General features: G+C 46.8%; 1 protein-coding gene across 8 annotated transcripts in view; it reads left to right on the top strand.

Moving 5' to 3' along the window:
* The window catches only part of frmd4a (FERM domain containing 4A), a 734,343-nt gene that overhangs the window by 653,883 nt on the left and 63,268 nt on the right, over positions 1-17,192 (top strand). For all 8 annotated transcript variants that reach the window (XM_038811950.1, XM_038811947.1, XM_038811948.1 and 5 more), the window contains one exon: positions 750-891. In XM_038811950.1, the coding sequence (XP_038667878.1) occupies positions 750-891 (142 nt within the window). The remainder of the gene's footprint in view (positions 1-749; positions 892-17,192) is intronic.

Here is a 17,192-nt window from a genome sequence, read left to right as displayed (position 1 = left end):
GGAAACACGGCAACCAATGTGTGCGGAGCAAGATCTGACAACCAGCGATTTGAAAAATGAAAATCGCTTATTGTCACGAGTAGGCTTCAAATGAAGTTACTGTGAAAAGCCCCTAGTCGCCACATTCCGGCACCTGTCCGGGGAGGCTGGTACGGGAATCGAACCGTGCTGCTGGCCTGCTTGGTCTGCTTTAAAAGCCAGCGATTTAGCCCGGTGAGCTAAACCAGCCCCTCATTTGATCATGATCAGCTGGTCTTTATTTTATTATTTTAATTGACGGATGAAAAGTGACCAGGACAACAGGGGGGAACCCCTCCTGCTCATCTTCAAAACAGTGCCTGAGAGAGCAGACAGCGTCCCAGTGCAACATCCCATCCAAAAGACAACTGCTCCAACAGTGCAGCACTCCCTGGGTGCCGCACTTTCATTCTTCTGCTCAAGGTTCTGTAGGATTGAGTCTAATATAACCTCTGCTTAGTCTCTAGGTATAATATTTGAAACCTTTGCTCTTCACCGTAATTCTGATCGTCGGTCGGGTCCGCTTTGTCCCGAGTGTGGATTTAAATAGTTTCTAAAAGGGGTGAAGGATATGCAGTGCAACCCGCTGAACCTCAGCCTTCCCTCTGCCGTAACTCCTGCATGACAGGATTCAGCTCCATTTTAAGCTCTTGTGCATCCCCTTGCTGCCTTTGTCAGATGTGCATTGAGGTTTTGGCGCCTTTATTTACTGCTTTTGTTACTTTTTCCAGTCAAAGATCCATGCGGCAAGAAGTCTGAGTGAAATCGCCATTGATTTGACGGAAACGGGAACACTGAAGATGTCCAAACTGGCCAATATGGGAAGTAAAGGCAAAATTATCAGTGGGAGCAGCGGGAGCCTGTTATCGTCAGGTAAGGTGGACATTCTGAAAATGAATTGTGTCTCCAGACAGATACTTTGCTTCAGAGTTAAGGGAGGAACAGAGGTTGTTTCAGATCAACAACCTTTCGTCAGAACTGGGAAGATGTTAGCGACCGAGGTGAAAGGGGGAGTGTAATAGGCTGGGAAACAGAAGAGATTAAATGGCAAAAGATCATCGTCTAACTCTGCTTCCACCGATGCACAGATGCTGTCGGACCTGCGGAATATTCGGAGCGTTTTCCGCTTTGATTTCACATTCGCAGCATCCGCAGTATTCTCTCTAACCTCAGAGTAATTGTCTCATTCCGTCCCTGCCTCAAATTAGGTCACTATTCCTCCAGCACAGAGAGGAAATACAGAACAAAGTTCAAATTAATTGAAATTTCAACGTTGCGGCTGTACTTTTAACTATTAGATGCGTGGCTTTAATATTTACAATTCATCATTGTGTGTTTTCTCCACTGGCCTAAACAGGGTGGAGAACTCTCTGTGTTACATGGAGATGTCAACCATGGCTCACTTGGCAGCGCTCTCACTTATAAATCACCACGGTTGTGGGTTCTTATCCCAGTTGAGGGACTTGAGTGAATAATCCAAGCTGACACTCCAGCGCAGTACTGAGGCAGTGCTGTGCTGTTGGAGATGCATCAAGCCTTAAAGCCCTCAGCTGAATATACACACTCCCATGTCACAATTTGAAGAGGAGCAAAGAGCGGCCTCCTCAGTCTCCTGGACAATGTTTATTGCTCAGCCAACAGCAATGAAACAAGTTGCCTGCTCTTATATTTCACTGCTGTTTGTGGGAGCTTGCTGCGCACTAATTGGCTGCAGTATCACTTCGTTATGATCACACTTCAAAAGTACTGCCTCGGCTGTGAAGCACTTTAAGAATTTCTGAGGTAGTGAGGGCGCTATATAAATGCACATTCCTTCTTTTTCTTAAAGTCATAAACCTACGTACGGAGAATATTTTTATGGATTAATTATGTGGGTCACACAGAGAAATCCTTCTCCCTGTGAACAAAAGGGCGGAATTCTCCGTCGGCAAGATCTCCGCTCCGCCGGTGGTACGCCCGCGGATTTCCCGACGGCGTGGGCTGGCCACAATGGGAAATCCCATTGGCCGGCTGCCGGAACGGAGGGTCACGCTGCTGACCAGGGCATGCACGCAGGAAAACGCAGCTGCCGGCCCAGAGAATCCCGCCTCCTAAGTTTGATTCCCACTTTACACCGGCTCAGCTGATTTGAATCCAGCAGCAACGGGGGATTTAGTCTTGTCTTCAGTGAACCTGGAGCCATTAAACCATAAGGTTTAGGAGCCGAATTAAGCCATTTGGCCCATCGAGTCTGCTCCGCCATTTGATCATGCAAAATGTTTCTAATCCCAAGTCTCCAGCTTTCGCTCCATAACCCCTTATTCCCCTTATTAATCAAGAAATACCCTGTGTTTGGGGTGCTGCAGACCAAGAGCTGGATGGTCAAATCAGACAGAATAGTTATTTCATACAACATCAGAACGACGGGCAGGAGTCGGGAATTCAGCCTCTCGAGTCTGCTCCACCGTTCAATATGATCATGGCTGATCCCATCCTGGCCTCAATGCCACCGTCCTGCCCGTTCTCCATAACCCTTCGACCCATTACCAATTAAAAATCTGTCTAACTCCTCCTTAAATGTACTCACTGTCCCTGCATCCACCGCACCCTGGGGCAGCGAATTCCACAGATTCACAACCCTTTGGGAGAAGCAGTTTCTCCTCATCTCTGTTTTACATTTTCCATCTCTTATCCCGACAGTGTGTCCCCCTCGTTCTAGAATGCCCCACAAGAGGAAACATCCGCTCCACGCCTACTTTATCCATACCTTTTAATCACTTTATATAGCTCAATTTGTTCGCCCCTCATTCTTCTAAACTCGAGAGTATAGGCCTAAACTGCTCAATCTCCCTTCATAGGACAAGCCCCTCACCTCTGGAATCAATTCTGTGAACCAGCTCCTCCTAATCCCAATCACAAACCTCCCACCCTGCAAGAATCAGGGGAGATAGAGAGACACACACACCAATCAGAAGAAATAATTGCCTCAGATATTTGTGTGTGTGGAGTAGTCGTTCCTCCTGAAATTAGACACCTATACATTACAGGCAGCAACAGCAGGTAGAGTTTTGTGCATTTCTTTCCATCTCTCACCTTACTTCCATAGAAGATCAACAGATAGAAACCCTGAGGCAAAAAAATATAAAGTGAACAATTTTAGCCATTTTCTCCGGAGCTGCCCAGTGATCTTGCACCCCGGTTATATTAGGAGGGAGGAGTGTGAGAGAATCTGTAAGGAAACCCCAGACCTGTAACTTGTATTCCTCTGGCAGTGTCCGCGTTACCCAGTTTCCGATTTCAATGAAGAACAAAGAAAATTACAGTACAGGAACAGGCCCTTCGGCCCTCCCAGCCTGCGCCGATCCAGATCCTTTATCTAAACCTGTCTCCTATTTTCCAAGGTCTACTTCCCTCTGTTCCCGCCCGTTCATATACCTGTCTAGATGCCTCTTAAATGATGCTATCGTGCCCGCCTCTACCACCTCCGCTGGTAAAGCGTTCCAGGCACCCACCACCCTCTGCGTAAAAAACTTTCCACGCACGTCTCCCTTAAACCTTTCACCTCTCACCTTGAAATCGTGACCCCTTGTAACTGACACCCCCACTCTTGGGAAAAGCTTGTTGCTATCTACCCTGTCCATACCTCTCATAATTTTGTAGACCTCAATCAGGTCCCCCCCCTCAACCTCTGTCTTTCCAACGAAAACAATCCCGACAGCCGAGAAGCAGCTGATTTCCCTGACATTCCTTCACAAAGGCAGGAAAAGGACACTCGATGCGTCCGTGTATTCTGATGAGAGCAAATTAATTTGATCAGCAAGCTGCTGTATGAGAGACGTGGTGGGAAATCTTCAAACCCGCTCAGGAGGACCTTTACAACTCTACCCACGCGACAACTTAATACTTCAATGAAACTGGTGTAGCCTTGCACAGATTTTCGAAACTTGCAAGTGACTTAGAATTGGCACCAACTCATTTATGTTGCTGTTTATGTTTCACTTGAGTCTTCTCCCACCCCAATGTCAGCTCTTAACATCGCTAAAAACAGATTCGCTGTTAATGATCGCAGTGCTGGTTCTCTACATTACAACAGTGACTAAACTTCAGAAGTAGTTCACTGAGTGAAAGGTTTGGGATATCCTGAGGTTGTGAAAGGTGTTAAATAAATGGAAGTCTTTCTTAATTATTTCTACTTCACCTCACCCTGTTAACGGATCCTTCTATTCCTTTCTCCATCTTATGTTTATCGAGATTCCCCCTAAATGCATCTTGGAGAACATTAGCCTGAAAGCTCAACTTGCCTGGACTGTCCCATGCCGCCAGCCCTGGCTATGTTACAGGGACGACCTCCAGTTGGGGCGTCATACAGTTTTCCCTGACCCTGCTGCATCTTATTGACAAAACAGACAAGATTCCTCCCCCCCCCCCCCTCCCCCCCCCCTCCCCCTCCCCCCCCCTCCACTCCCCCCTCCACTTCAGCACGGCGAATCCACCTAACCTGCACATCTTTGGACTGTGGGAGGAAACCGGAGCACCCGGAGGAAACCCACGCTGACACGGGGAGAATGTGCAGACTCCGCACAGACAGTGACCCAGCGGGGAATCGAACCTGGGTCCCTGGTGCTCACCACCTTGCTGCCCTGTAATGGATTCTGTCAGAGTTGGCAGGCCATGTTACAGTTGTATAGGACTTTGGTTCGGCCACATTTGGAATACTGAGTCCAGTTCTGGTCGCCACATTACCAGAAGGATGTGGATGCTTTGGAGAGGGTGCAGAGGAGGTTCACCAGGATGTTGCCTGGTATGGAGGGTGCTAGCTATGTTGAGACGTTGAGTAGATTAGGATTATTTTCATTAGAAAGATGGAGGTTGAGGGGGGACCTCATTGAGGTCTACAAAATCATGAGAGGTGTAGACTGGGTGGATAGCAAGAAGCTTTTTTTCCCAGAGTGGGGGACTCGATTACTAGGGGTCACGAGTTCAAGGTGAGAGGTGAAAGGTTTAAGGGAGATATGTGTGGAAAGTTCTTTACGCAGAGGGTGGTGGGTGCCTGGAACGCTTTGCCAGCGGAGGTGGTAGAGGCGGGTACGATAGCATCATTTAAGATGCATCTAGACAGATACATGAATGGGCTGGGAACAGAGTGATACAGATCCTTAGAAAATAGGCAGCAGTGTTAGATAGAGGATCTGGATCGGCGCAGGCTTGGAGGGCCGAAGGGTCTGTTCCTGTCATGTAATTTTTCTTTGTTCTTTGTTCTTGATATGATGAACTGAGACCCCCCCCCCCTTCCCCCCTCTACTCTCTCGAGTGTACCTGAAAGATCCCATGATGCTGTTTTGTGGAAGAGCAGGAGAATATTGGTGTCCAGGCCAATATTTACCTCTCGATCGACATCAAACAGGAAAACCCCAGTATAGCTGGTCATTACTATATTGATGCGTGTGGGATCCTGCTGTGCGCAAATTGGCTGCCACGTTTCCTACATTGCAACAATGACTAAACTTCAAAAGTACTTCTTTGGCTATAAAGTGCTTTTAAATATCTGGTGGTCATGAAAGGCGCTATAGCAATGGAAATCTGTTTTCTTCAGTCTGCACTTACCCCTATTAACGACCGGCTCCATTTCCAGCTGGATATTTGTCACAGGAATTAATCAGCCTGAACTGCCTTTGTTGAGAGTCCCTTTCATTCCCCGTTACCCGAGAAAGGATAAAATATTTCTTCCAGCGTTGATACAAGGTCAGAATCATGTTTGATCAAAATTGCGAGTGGAACAGATATTCTTCATTAATGTTCCAGGCTTCACCGTTTTGGTGTGCTTTCCTTCGAATTCTTGATGAATCACAGTTCATTTTTTGTTTTAATTTCTCATTGTTTAGCTTAGGAAAGTGAGCTGGCTAAAATGAGTGGAAATGTGAAATTGAGCTGAAATAGTGGGAGAACGATGGATTCTCTGGATAGCACTGGGCTTAAACTCTGTACATTGGCGATATTGTTGCGATCTTCAAAGAGCGACCAAATGGGTCAATATTCCTCGGTGTGAAGACAGTGCAGGGATAAAGCGTTGCACTGAACTTTTAAAAGTAAAGTTGTTTTCTTCATAGATTTAAAGTCAGGGAAAGGAGGTTTGGAGGGGGTGTGAGGAAAGCTTTTTCACCCAGAGGGTGGTGGGACTCTGGAACATTTGAGAAGTATTGAGTTCTGCACTTGCGATCCCAGGGCAAGTGCTGGAAAATGGGATTAGAATACTTAAGTGGAGGTTTTTTATCAGCACGGCTGCGATGGGCCGTAGGGCCTTTTCTGTGCTCTAGATCTCTATGACATTAGCTGAGCATCTGCAGCCATTCTCAATCCCGTACATCACTCTGTCCAGCTTCTTATCAACACTACACACTGACAATGAAAGGAAACTGCAACAATTACTTCTGATATTCAGGAAAATAACTTTTTACTAAATTGTTTTGTGTGTTCCAACCTTGTAGGAGACCGAATGTTCCCCTCGCAGAACTTGGGCGAGCATTGTTCAGGACGGAGTCTCCAAAAAGGGGGATCAGTCGGAAGGGAACTCATGGGGGGTCTCCCAGGGGATTGGGGGCCCCAGGTGCAGGCCCTCTGGTGCCATCTGGGTACTCTGGCAGTGCCAGCTGGCTCTTTGAAGGTGCCCAGGTGGCACTGCCAGCTGGCAGGGGCACTGTCTGGGTGCCAGGCTGGAATCTTTGCACAGCGTGGTCGGGCCCCGTGCGTGGGGGGGGGGGTGGGGCTGTGTGTGCGGGGCCACCCGGGGATCCCCTTGCAGTGAGTTTGGGCTTGTGTGGGGTGGGGGAATATCCGGGGTTTGAGTCGGGTGCTCGAGATATCGGGATATTGTTTAAAAATGTTGGTTTAGCACACTGGGCTAAATCGCTGGCTTTGAAAGCAGACCAAGCAGGCCAGCAGCGTGGGTTCGATTCCCGTACCAGCCTCCCCGAACAGGCGCCGGAATGCGGCGACTAGGGGCTTTTCACAGTAACTCCATTTGAAGCCTACTCGTGACAATAAGCCGTTTTCATTTCAAATGGCGTCCCGATCTCCACCTGCACTAAGGAGTTTTGGCGAGCGCCGTTCCTCCAGTGCAGAAACGGGACAAAGTGCTGCCTCAGCCGTGCGGTCCCCGGGGGGAAAAAAGGACACCAATTATTGATTAATGATCAGTTCTATTGAAGGCGAGGCTAAAAAGAAAGAGTGAAAGTCATTTAATAAATGAATATTTGTAGGTGAAGAGTTCAGGGAACTCCCTCCCCTGACCCTGGTGCTCACTAATTTTCCAGTTGTCATTTTTGCTGAAAGGTTTGAACTGCGGCCTGAGGCGTATCTGGAAACTTATGAGGGTCATGTGGAGCAGAAACACTGGCAGAGAGCAGATGGGCTGAATGGCCTGTTTCTGTGCTGTGGACTTTGGGTGGGATTTTCCAGCCCTGACATAGGTGGCCATTGTTGCGGATGGGATGGGGAAACCCCGCAGAGCCGTTAACGGTCAAGGCTCTCCAGATTTACGTGCCCTGTCCGTGCCGATGCACATTGGGGCTGGGAAATGCCACCACGCTGTAACTTGATGCAACGGTTGTGTCGAGCTCCTCATGTACAGTATTGCTGAAAGATGTTTACAGGTGGAAGATGAGCATGAAGTGAAGAATAGTCATTTGGTCGCACAGAACATTGGTCGTACAGAACTGAGTGTTACCGGAGAAAAATACATTTTGTCAAAGCTTTTCATCTTGCACTCATCAGAGCAATTGCAAGAATACCAATGTCAAGGGAATCAACAGCTTTACAGGTGGGGGGGGGGCACGGTAGCACAGTGGTTAGCTCAGTTGTTTCACAGCTCCAGGGTCCCAGGTTCGATTCCCTGTCTGCGGAGTTTGCACATTCTCCCTGTGTCTGCGTGGGTTTCTTGCGGGTTAGATGTATTGGTCATGCCAAAATTACCCGTAGTGTCCAAAGATTAAAGCAAAATCTTAAAACAGAAAATTAAAACAAACAAATCTCAAAAACAGCCTCTTCCCCGCTGTTCCCAGACTCCTAAATGACCCTCTTATGGACTGACCTCATTAACACTACTACCTGTATGCTTTACCCGATGCCGGTGTTTATGTAGTTACATTGTATACCTTGTGTTGCCCTATTATGTATTTTTATTCCCTTTTCTTCCCATGTACTTAATGATCTGTTGAGCTGCTCGCAGAAAAATACTTTTCACTGTACCTCGGTACACGTGACAATAAACAAATCCAATCCAAGATTAGGTGGGGCTATGGAGATAGGGTGGGTGAGCCGGCTTAGGTAGGGCGCTCTTTCAGAGGGTCGGTATAGACTCAATGGGCCGAATGGCCTCCTTTTGCACCGTAGGGATTGCATGATAATGGCAGAAAGACCAGTCTGAAGACAAAATCACCAATTATGTACCAAATTTTATAGCTCTTTGAAACATGTTATCATGACTCAAACAAATTAATGCCAGCGTTTTGTTCCATGTAATACAACCGAACATCAAATAAGGTCAAAACCTGTATCTGACAAATATCTGACCTCTGCCCTAGCGTTACATGGTTTTTACCTTTCATCGACACAAAACCTTGGGGGTAAACCTGGAAGTCAAACCACCAATCTCTTAGGACATTAAATTAAGTAAGCTTCAGGGGATGAACACAGTAATTGGACTTTGTGCAATGTCAGTGCAGCCAACACAAGGCCAACTTCAAAAAAGTTTCAAGCAAACAATTTCTTCTTAAAATTACCAGTCTGCAATGCAATAGGAACATGGAACATGGGGCTGGTTTAGCTCACAAGGCTAAATCGCTGGCTTTTAAAGCAGACCAAGCAGGCCAGCAGCACGGTTCGATTCCCGTACCAGCCTCCCCGGACAGGCGCCGGAATGTGGCGACTAGGGCTTTTCACAGTAACTTCATTGAAGCCTACTCGTGACAATAAGCGATTTTCATTTCATTTCATTTCAGAAACTAATCGTATAGGACAAGGAGAGTGATTTGGAAGATTAATTAAAATAACAAAATACATCTAGGACCTGTTATGACCATTTCTAATATGCTGCCCACGCCACTGCAGTAGTTCAGACTAACAAACAAGATTGCTCTGTGCTGTGATGAGCGTACAGGAAGATGCTATGCAATACCCCCGTCTGCTCATTTGATTTCAGCTGCCGAATATATCCTTTCCCCATTTCTTCTGTGACTGATTTGAGAGTCACGCAGACTTAATCATCCCCACTGCAGCGAGCAAGTTGTTTCGCACACAGAACCTTTTTAAAGTGGAAAGCTCGATTTTCCCTCCTCTGATAGATAAAGCCACATTATGAGTACCTTATGTACTTGCTTTTCATTATTTTCCAAAAATTTGGCCTCAGATTTAATTACAATTCTTCTGTGGAAGTTGGAGGCACCAAAATTAAAACTGACCCCGATGAAATTACAACCTCTTGTAAATTGGTGTTTGCCCCAATGCATTTTGTTCAAATTTTGATGGTGAACTAATTACAGTCCATTGAGATAAATCTGATGGTAGGGAACATAAGAATGTGTGAAATGTTATTCCCTGATTTATCCTGACTGGGTTTTGGAATACAGTAAAATTTCAAAACCTGCCAATGTTACCAAACTTGGGGGTGTGGCAGACTGCGAGGATGATACCAATTGTCATGTGAGAGTACCCTTTAAGAAATGGGTGTTTAAGAAATGTACCTTTAAGAAATGGAGCTGCTCGTGTTACTGGAGTGATGTCAGAGTGTGGGTGGAGCTGAGCTCTACTTCTGCTTTTTAGTTTCAGTTTGAGAAAAGCTTGGGTGCGCCTGTGTTTTTTTCAGTGAGCTGCACCTGCTGTTGACCTCTGCCATCCAAAGACTATCTATGGATCATTTGGGTGAACTCAGAATTGTAAAAAGGTCTCCGTATTAAATGTAAACCTAATGTGCTCCTGTTCAAAGGTTTGTTAAGTCTTTTGTGTGTAAAAGGACAGCATATAGGTTATTTAGTGTTGTATTCTTTGGGGGGTGTATTTTATTTACTGGTTGCTAAGATATGGGGCTGGTTTAGCTCACTCGGCTAAATCGTTGGCTTTTAAAGCAGACCAAGCAGGCCAGCAGCACGGTTCGATTCCCGTACCAGCCTCCCAGGACAGGCGCCGGAATGTGGCGACTAGGGGCTTTTCACAGTAACTTCATTGAAGCATACTCGTGACAATAAGCGATTTTCACTTCATTTTCATTTCATATTCACTGTTAGTTTTAAAAAGGTTAACTTGAGTTCATAAAATAAACATTGTTTTGTTTTAAAAACCACTGGTCCATTTCCTGCTGTACCACACCTGTAGAGTGGGCCGTGTGCTCCCCATACCACAATCTAATAAAAGCTGTGGGTCAGGTGAACTCCATGATACACTTTGGGATTCTCTAAACCCTGACCCATAACACAATCGATCGCAACAACACATGGTTTGGCTAGCAGAATGGGCAGGTAAATGGCAGAGAGAATTTAACACAGAAAAATGCAAAGTGTGCATTCTGGCAGAAAGGATAGGGAGAAGCAACACAGACTTAATGGCACAGTTCTAAAGAGTTCCAGGGACGGAGAGACCTGGAGTTCACGTGCATTGATCTTTGTAGGCGGCAGGAGAAATTGAGAGAGTGGTTGGCAAAGCTTATAGCACTTTGGGCTTCATCAGTAAAGTTATTGATTACAAAAGCAGGGGAGTTATGTGGAAACTTTATAAAGCTCTGGTGAGGCCACAACTAGAGTATTGCGACCAGTTGTGGTCACCACACTTTAGGGAAGATGTGATGGTCCCTGCGAGGGGTGTGAATGTGGTCGGAGGACTGGGAGATTTTCACTCCGAGGTTAGATTAGAGAAGCTGCGGGGGTGGGGGGGGGGGGTTCTCCTTGGAATGAAGGAGATAGAGCAGAGATTTGATAGGAGTGTACAGGGCTATGGCAGGCTCAGGTAAGGTAGAAAAATGAAATAAGATTCCTTTTAGTCGATGATACAAGGAATAGGGGGCTCAGCTTTATGGTTTTGGGCAAGAGATGCAGGAAGGATGTGAGGGGCACTTTTTTACACAGTGACCTGAAACACAAGGTTGGTGGAAGTGAAGATGATCAATGATTTCAAAAGTAAGTTGAACAAGCGCTTATGGGGAATGAACTATTGAGAACATAGAACGTAATTGCAGAAGGAGGCCATTCGGCCCATCGAGTCTGCACCGACCCACTTGAGCCCTCACTTCCACCCTATCCCCGTAACCCAATAACCCCTCCTAAACCTTTTTGGTCACTAACGGCAATTTGTCATGGCCAGTCCACCTAACCTGCACGTCTTTGGAATGTGGGACGAAGCCAGAGCACCTGGAGGAAACCCACGCAGACACGGGGAGAACGTGCAAACTCCGCACAGACAGTGACCCAGCGGGGAATCGAACCTGGGACCCTGGAGCTGTGAAGCCTCAGTGCTATCCACTTGTGCTACCGTGCTGCCCAAAGACGAGGGAATGAGCGGGTGGCTGACTGGATTGCTTACCAGAGAGCCAGCATGGACTCAGTGAGCCGAATGGACTCTCTCTATGCCATTATGACTGCGAAAATAAATACTTAAATAAGTAAATCCGAAATGTGTAAGGTGCGCATTAAAACACAGCAAAGCCTATCCAGGTGCCATGCCATTCACTGATGTGTGTGGGTCTGCCTTGTACTTCTCTGCAAAATGTTGTTTTGCATTTTGTTCGAGGGTTTGTCCCCACAAGCTTGTGATGGACCCGCCTTCTTGAATCAATTGTTTTACAATTGAGGTGGTTCAGAGGGAATGAAAATGAATCACAGAATGTGGAACTGAGTCCCATGTAGGTCACACCTGGCTGGGTTGATAACGTCACTTCCCTGAAGGCAGTTTCCCAGGGATGCTGCATATTGTCCACTGCAGAATTCCAAAATCTCATAACTCTCATTTTACCCAATCCTGTTGATCGCTTTCAGATCCAAGCATTACTGCTTGTATTTTTAAATCTCCTTTGTTACCCTGTGGCCCTCGGCCTTGTGTGTACGTTTTTGCAGACACCGTGACAGGTGATGTATTCTATTAGAGTGGAATTATCGGTAGCTTTGTGAATCGGGGGGCATGCAGCTGATGCTGCTTCCCCTGTGCTCTGCTTTTCACACCTGAAAACAGACGAGCTGCTGAAACTGTGTTAGAGATTGCGGACACACAACTGGAATTAGCCACTGCTGGTTGACATTTAGATAGGTGGCTGACGGAAAGAGGATAAAGGGAGCTGTGCACAGGGAACCAACATGGAATAAGGCTTCCTGTTTGTATCGGGGACCAGCATCAATGTGGACTCAAATAAAAACAGAATACACTGGAAATAGTGTGGCGCTAAGGGGCGGAATTGAATGCCTTCCCCGGCCAAGGTGGCGGGTAGGGACCCTGCCAAGCTTCCTGTTTCTGCCCCAATTAAACCTGGAATGGGAAGACTTGTGGACCGCCTTCCTGCCCCACGACCAATTGAGACCCGTAAGTGGGAGGTTTGATCGCGGTATCCAAAACCATGAACGGTTTTAATTCAATAAATAGAGATAAACTGTTTTAGTTTCAGGAGATTCAGTGACCGGGGAGCGAGATTAATGGTGATTGACAAAAGGACCAGGAGCAGCACGAGCAAACGTTTTTTTTTACGCAGCGGTTTGTCATGATCTGGAGCGCTGCCTGAAAGGGAGATTCGGTCGTAACTTTCAAAAGGAAATTGGATAAATGAGGGAAAACCTGCAGGACTGCAGGGAAAGAGTGGGACGGGTTGGGCTCCACCAAAGAGCCAGCGCAGCCAAAATGGGCCAAATGGCCTCCTTCTAGACTGTCAGCATGTATGACCTGCACATTCCATTGTGTTTAGGAATTTTAATCATGTGACACCGCAGTGAATTTGGACTAACCTGACAAGGAGACACGCACTGACCAAATCCCATTTTCAGTGGAACAAAGGTTTTACTCTGAAAGGTCGCGGGGAAGGAAGAGCAGCTCGTACGCAGAATGAATCATCAGAACTTAGCTCAGACAGACAATGGCAGCCTGTGAGTGTGGAAATCCCATGTGCCTGGAGTAACCATATGGTCCGTCTTTGGGGAGGAGAATGAGATGTGCTTTCAGTGCCAATACATTGTTAAAACATTTTTGTTTCGATCCAGGAGTATCCTGGTCATTGAATGATAAAGATCAGGAGCTGTAATATTAAAAGGGAGGGGGGAATGATTTTAAAAAAATAAAAAAAATTGTATTTGTTTTCAAGCTGACTGTTCTGGATGTAGAGATTGTGGCTGAACACAATAGCACCGGGTGTCGGAGCGCACACAGATCAGAGCAGACATGGGGCAGTGGATATGCTGGACACAGCAGTGAGTGTTTTAGAAGCACAGCTTGCTCCGCAAGCTCTGACAATTGAGTGTCCTGTGGGGGTAATTCAGAGGGCAGCCTTGTTGAGCTGCCTAAAGCCCACGGACACCATGCACAGTCCACAGGGAGTTGTTCAATTCCTCCATTTTGGCATGGAATACATAGAACATAGAAAAATACAGCACAGAACAGGCCCTTCCGCCCACGATGTTGTGCCCAACCTTAGATTATCATAGAATTTACAGTGCAGAAGGAGGCCACCTCAGATTGTTTTTGTTTTTTCTGTTGCAAGTTCAACAAGTGGGAGGGACATCGGGTGGGATTTCCCTCTCCCTCTGCGGCGCCTCCTGCAGGGGCGGAGGGCGACTTGGCAGTGGCCAGCCGCGGAACCTTCTGGTCCCGCCGTTGGCGACGGGGGTCTCCTGTTGAACGGGCGCCTCGAAACCCGTGAGGGCAGTGCCCTGTCTGCGAGACCATGAAATGCCGCCAGCGGGAACGGATAGAACATCCCGTCCATAACTTTGTGCATGCGTTTGTCGAGAACTCATTAATGTTTCGGGGGGATTTTAAAAAATAATAATTATTTAGAAATGACCAGGATTGGAAGGAGTAAAAAGAGCATTGGTGCTCAGCAATGACGACATTCTGTTTTCCACGTATTTTAGGAGTCTGATGGGGCTCCTCAAGGTGGTTTGAAGGATACGGCGGGCCTCTTATTTAGACTGTGCCACACCTGGTTAGCAGCACAAAACTGGCCCGAGGGGCCAAAGTGGCGTGGGGGCCATGTGTGTCCTCTTTCAAAGCCAGAGGCGGACCAGCCACCTTCCTGATGCTGGGAAACCAAGAAACCCTGTAGATGTAAACCATAACAAACAATTATATTGTTGCTTCTAACCTGAAAATAAAATACCTTCGGGATCCCTTTACCTTCACCTTGAACCTGTTAATCAGAACTAGGAGCAGGAGTCGGCCATCTGGCCCCTCGAGCCTGCTCCGCCATTCAATGAGATCATGGCTGATCTTTTGTGGACTCAGCTCCACTTTCCGGCCCGAACACCATAACCCTTAATCCCTTTATTCTTCAAAAAACTATCTACCTCTATCTTGAAAACATGTAATGAAGGAGCCTCAACTGCTTCACTGGGCAAGGAATTCCATAGATTCACAACCCTTTGGGTGAAGAAGCTCCTCCTAAACTCAGTCCTAAATCTACTTCCCTTTATTTTGAGGCTATGCCCCCTAGTTCTGCTTTCACCCGCCAGTGGAAACAACCTGCCCGCATCTATCCTATCTATTCCCTTCATAATGTTATATATATGTTTCTAAAAGATTATATATTATTCTACAAAAATATTATATATAGTACTCTATAATAATGACTCATGATGGGTTCTACTGCACTGGTCAATGCTTAACCACCAACTTTAGCCTCGTGTAACATATCTTCCCCCAGAAAATTTGTGAATTTTAGTCTAACAGCCAGAGTCTTTCTTTCTATCCTTTATACACAACCGAATATTATGAAAAATAATCTCGGGTGTTTGACTCCGGATTAACGCCAAAGTGCTGGCAGCCGTTAATAGATCTCCTCAATAGATTTTCAGAATTGTATGGGGTAGAATTACAGATATTTGTTTTAGTCTGTGGATTGTCACAACTACATCTGCATCTTGATAGGCTCATATAAATCGCAGATAGCGCGAGCTGTTATTTTTAACAATCTGTTTTTCATTACCAGCTAATCTAACATAACCGGGAGCCAGGTATGCCAGACAGTTGAGTGAGTCCTTGTCTGCAAACGGGAAGGTCATAAGTTTGCATCTTATTTATTTGCTCGGGTCACCTGAACTCGCTTCCTTCAGTCGATGACTTGACTGTCAGTATTTGTGCAGGGCAGGAGTTATTTCCGCAGAAGCAGTTACCTTCTCTCGTGGGCCTTCTGTAACTCATGCATCAGATTATAGCTGAATGGAAAGGAATGTTGCAATTTGATCTGACTTATTCCCCTTCGCAGTAACGCTTATATTTTGCCCAAAGCCGGAAGGTTGTGGGTTCAATTCCCACTGTCGGACTTGACACTAAAATCTAGGCTGACGTTCCAGGGCACTATTTTTTTTTTAAATTTAGAGTGCCCAATTCTTTTTTTCCAATTAAGGGCCAATTTAGCGTGGCCAATCCACCTACCCTGCACACCTTTGGGTTGTGGGGACGAAACCCATGCAAACACGGGGAGAATGTGCAAACTCCACACGGACAGTGACCCAGAGCCGGGATCGAACCTGGGACCTCGGCGCCGTGAGGCAGCTGTGCTAACCCACTGCGCCACCATGCTGCCCCTGCCCCAGGGCACTATTGAGGGAGGGCTGAACTTTCAGATAGAATGTTCAACTGATGCCCTGTTAAATGGGCGTTAGCAGCCCCGAGGCATTATTTCAAAGATGAGCAAGGGAGTTCTCCGCCTGTGCCTTGGCCAATATTTATCAACCAACGTCACCAAAACAGATGGGTCATTGGGGCTTTGCTGGTTGTGGAAACTTGCTGTGCGCAAATTGGCTGCTACGTTTCAATTGACCGCGACTGTATTCAAGAGGGGTTCATTGGCTAGACAACGCTTTGGGATATCCTGTGGTGTTGAAAGGTGCTGTAGAAATACAAGTCATTCTCTTCTCTCCCATTGGTCTCTTTTGTGACATTTCCCAAGGAGGGTTTTTGCCTCATTCAATTTGAATTGAGATTGACCCTCAGTGGACCTTCCGGGAGCAACGTCTGTGAAAGTGGAGATGAAAGCTGGACTGTGGGCCGAGCATAAAGATGGTTAAAATATCCCCCCCCCCCCCCCCCCCCCCCCCCCAATACCCCAAACTGTTACTGAACACTGGAACTAAGGGAAAAAACATTCAAATAACATGATTTAACCGGTAAACAAATGTCCGTTTTTGGGTGCATTTAGCGGTGTGTCGAAGAGCATCTTGTTATTCCAAGGCACCTTTTGCCGTTTTCCTTTGACCTTGGGGAGTTTCTCTCCCGCGTTTGGAGTAGTTTCTTGCTGGCGAGCTACAGGAAAGCTCCTTTCAGATTGGGGCGCCAGTTTGTCTGGTGAGGTACCCCAGGCTCAGCCGTTAGATCCTGGACGACGGGAGAATCCGACGAACGTACATTTAAATCAGCCGAATGGCTCGTTCAAAAATGCTGATCTGGGCGAGATCCAGGTCGCAATGACTCGCGAGACTCCCTGGAATCTGGCGGGGCCGTTTCCAGTGTTGCAAATCCCGCAAGATGCCTCTGGTGAGATTCAGCGGCCTCGTCACAATGCCAAGTCGGGCAAATCGTACCCATGAACGTAGTGGCCTAAAGAGGGTACTACACAGATACTGTTTTTAGGCAGTGCTGTGACCATGTGTGACTGATGTTTTATACAGATGTGTGATTTGCTGTGCTTCATAGAATTTACAGTGCAGAAGGAGGCCATTCGGCCCATCGAGTCTGCAACGGCTCTTGGAAAGAGCACCCTACCCAAGGTCAACACCTCCACCCTATCCCCATAACCCAGTAACCTCACCCAACACTAAGGGCAATTTTGGACACTAAGGGCAATTTATCGTGGCCAATCCACCTAACCTGCACATCTTTGGACTAACCTGTTACAGGTGTTAACCTGTTACAACAGAGAATGGAATTGGCCAAACAATTTAATGCTGTTTTATAGTGCTCGTTTCACTCATGCATTCCTTCAGCCACGCTGCTGACCGGTTTGAGAATAGTAACCT

Source organism: Scyliorhinus canicula, chromosome 11, assembly GCF_902713615.1.
Source record: "Scyliorhinus canicula chromosome 11, sScyCan1.1, whole genome shotgun sequence".
NCBI lineage: Eukaryota > Metazoa > Chordata > Chondrichthyes > Carcharhiniformes > Scyliorhinidae > Scyliorhinus > Scyliorhinus canicula.
Note: the sequence above shows the minus strand (reverse complement) of the source record. Positions and strands in the feature narration are given on the sequence as shown.